General features: G+C 48.6%; 1 protein-coding gene; it reads left to right on the top strand.

Annotated features, from left to right (window-relative positions):
- The first annotated feature begins 241 nt into the window (after positions 1-241).
- GSTUM_00011035001 (uncharacterized protein) lies at positions 242-2,213 on the top strand. XM_002841666.2 has 2 exons: positions 242-796; positions 864-2,213. The coding sequence occupies exons 1-2, from the start codon at positions 272-274 to the stop codon at positions 2,088-2,090; spliced, it is 1,752 nt and encodes a 583-aa protein (XP_002841712.1). The 5' UTR covers positions 242-271; the 3' UTR covers positions 2,091-2,213.
- The last annotated feature ends 417 nt before the right edge of the window (positions 2,214-2,630 follow it).

Raw genomic sequence — 2,630 nt, 5'->3', positions numbered from 1 at the left:
AGAGCGAGCTCTGCTACCATTATCGCTTCCCCAACCCCGCACGAGGCTGAGAAAAAAACCAAATTGACACCGGAGCCCCCACGAGGTAAACAAATGCGATTAGTGGCACAATGGAATGCCTCTTCCGTATTAGGATGTATTAGGATGTATTAGGATGACAAATCTAGGAATCTACACGCATCATCGACGTAAAGTTCACCCTTTCCGTGATGTCTGTTACCGGTGCATCTCGCCAATTTTCACACCCTCCTCAACTATGGGAAAGTCCACCATGAGTACTATTAGTCTCGCAGTGTCAGTTCTACAGAGCTTCAACAGGGTGGAAACCTTCCTTGACCCTTACCAAACCCTTGATCGAACCGCAAAAAAGCTAAAGCTACGCATTCTGACAGCCAAAACTCTCTTCCGATCAGAGATCAAGTTCCTTCCGGGGAGCAGCGCTTGGGGGGCAGATTTTCCGCAAGGCATCCGCGGGAGCAGTGGCGCCACCAAAAGTACTCGCGGTAGGCAAAAAGTATCCGAAAATACGAGTCGTGACTTGGTATTACGCATAGATATTTTGCCATATATTTTACGAATCCCAATTCTCGGATACTTCTTGCCTGCAGCGGGTACCCGGAATGAGCGTTTGCTTGAGGGTGATATTAAGATTAAGCTCGGTTCATCCTATGGCCGGTTGCGGAATTCCATGCGAAACGCACAAACGGCATTGGAAAACATTACGGAAATTTTGGAAGAGCGAGCAAGGGATGCCAAGTCGAAATCCGAAACTATATTGATATTCAGGTCATGTTTGGTATGTTGATAGTTGTTCCCGGCGCTGCGCTCAACTATGGATATGATAGTAACAGCAAAATCGGCAGTGGGGTTTGATGGCAATACTCCGAGTCCTGTCACTAGGATATCCTGAAGTACCCGTACAAACCAACATAGTGCCAGAGAAACCGGTTTTCGAGCGCCTGGGGCTGGGGAGGTGTCCTGGGGGGTCTACCGGTAGGCTTGAGGAATTACTTGCTATATTAGAGAAGGAAATCAGCATCATAAGCGAAGTTCGACAGCTTGTGATCGAGCCTTCAGGGTCCGAATCTGACCCCTTACAGACTTCCACGGTCTCGAGCCTTCCCACCCCAGGAGAGCCGGCGAATTCGGAACAATTGAAGTCTAAACAAAACCATGTTATCAATGACCTTTACAACCTGCTCTCAAGGGAATTGGGTTGCCGATGCCACTTCACCCATCTATCATTGTGCAGTGTTTCCGCGGATCCCTCTTCCATAAAGCCGATGGACTCGATCTGTTCTTTCTTTGTCACTCTCGACTTGAACACCTGCATGGATGCATATGCCGCCAGACACCCCCTAGGTCTCACAGCGTCGAGGTCTCTGACGCCCACGCTCACGCCACCACGCACAGAGAATCCCACTGGCTGCTCCACAATCATAACCTCACCCGTAGGTTCCCAGCATCTCCTAGTATATCAGTCTCCTACTCGAATCGAGTTTCTCCTCAAGTCTACCTGCCCTTCACTGGGTTCTCCGAATGTCAACGCTCGCTCGAATTCCCCACCAATCCTAACGCTTCGCGAACTTCTAAGATCCCACTCTCGAGGGGAAACTAGCATGAAACTGGGGGATAGGGATAGGCTACTTCTTGCAGCCAAATTGGCACAATGGGCCCTCCAGTACAATGACACCCACTTGCTATATGACCTAGATGCCCGTAAGATTCGTTTCTTTACACGATACGAGTCCGACCTGAACAGCGGGAGCTGGACGCCTTATCTATCGACTGCTCTCAATGGGCCCTCACCTGCACATAACGAGCGTGGTGGGTTATATGCTCTTGGATTGGTGCTTTTAGAGCTGGGGCTCCAGGGACCGTTCATTGATGAGTCCATTGATGAGTCGCGAAGCGAGGCCGCTATCAGGATTGCTCTTAGGAAGCTGTTGACTAAGTTTGGGTTGGGGCTCCGGTATAGATGTATCGTCAAAGAATTGCTGGAGAGGAGGAGCAGAGAGGAGAAGCTGATAAATTTGGAACATTGGATAAGATCCATAGAAGAAAAAGATTTAAAATATCTCACAGAATAGGATAGTAGGGTTGGACCTCGTTGGGTATTATAGCATCTGGAGGCATGTATATTTGTGATGAAACTATACTTGTACAGTACACTAACGTGTTCCTAGCTGCGTTGAATTTCAGGAATTTCCCCTATCTCTCTCTCTCTCTCTCTATCTTATTATAATAATAATATTATTACCATACAAGTACTATAACTTATCAAAAAGTGCGATCCGACCATCTGATAACTTATCTTACCAAATACTTTCTTTCTCTCCAAATCCTGCCAGGAAACAACGAGACATCCCCGGTAAGCCGAGCAGATTTTAAGGAAGGGACAGAGGGAGGACACGGGGGCGGGGAGGCGGACCCGTGGTTGGAGGCGCTGAAGGAGGAGTTGGGTGTTGTTGAATTGAGGGTCTCCCGCTGGCTGTGGCACGAGCAAATTGTTTCCGGCTCCCCCGAGACCACGGGGAGTTAAGGTTAGTTTCATGTACTTTAGTTTGGGGGGGGGAACCTTAATGTTTAATGTGAATGTTGTTTTTGTTCGTGAGGGGGGGAGGGGGAGC

This window comes from Tuber melanosporum (genome assembly GCF_000151645.1).
Source record: "Tuber melanosporum whole genome shotgun sequence assembly, scaffold_79, strain Mel28".
NCBI lineage: Eukaryota > Fungi > Ascomycota > Pezizomycetes > Pezizales > Tuberaceae > Tuber > Tuber melanosporum.
Note: the sequence above shows the minus strand (reverse complement) of the source record. Positions and strands in the feature narration are given on the sequence as shown.

Bases quoted from the DNA above. Each gene is read 5' to 3' on its own strand.
- GSTUM_00011035001 (XM_002841666.2), top strand. From the start codon at position 272: ATGAGTACTATTAGTCTCGCAGTGTCAGTTCTACAGAGCTTCAACAGG. The intron at 797-863 runs GTATGTTGATAG...CAAAATCGGCAG, and splicing joins TGATATTCAGGTCATGTTTG to TGGGGTTTGATGGCAATACT.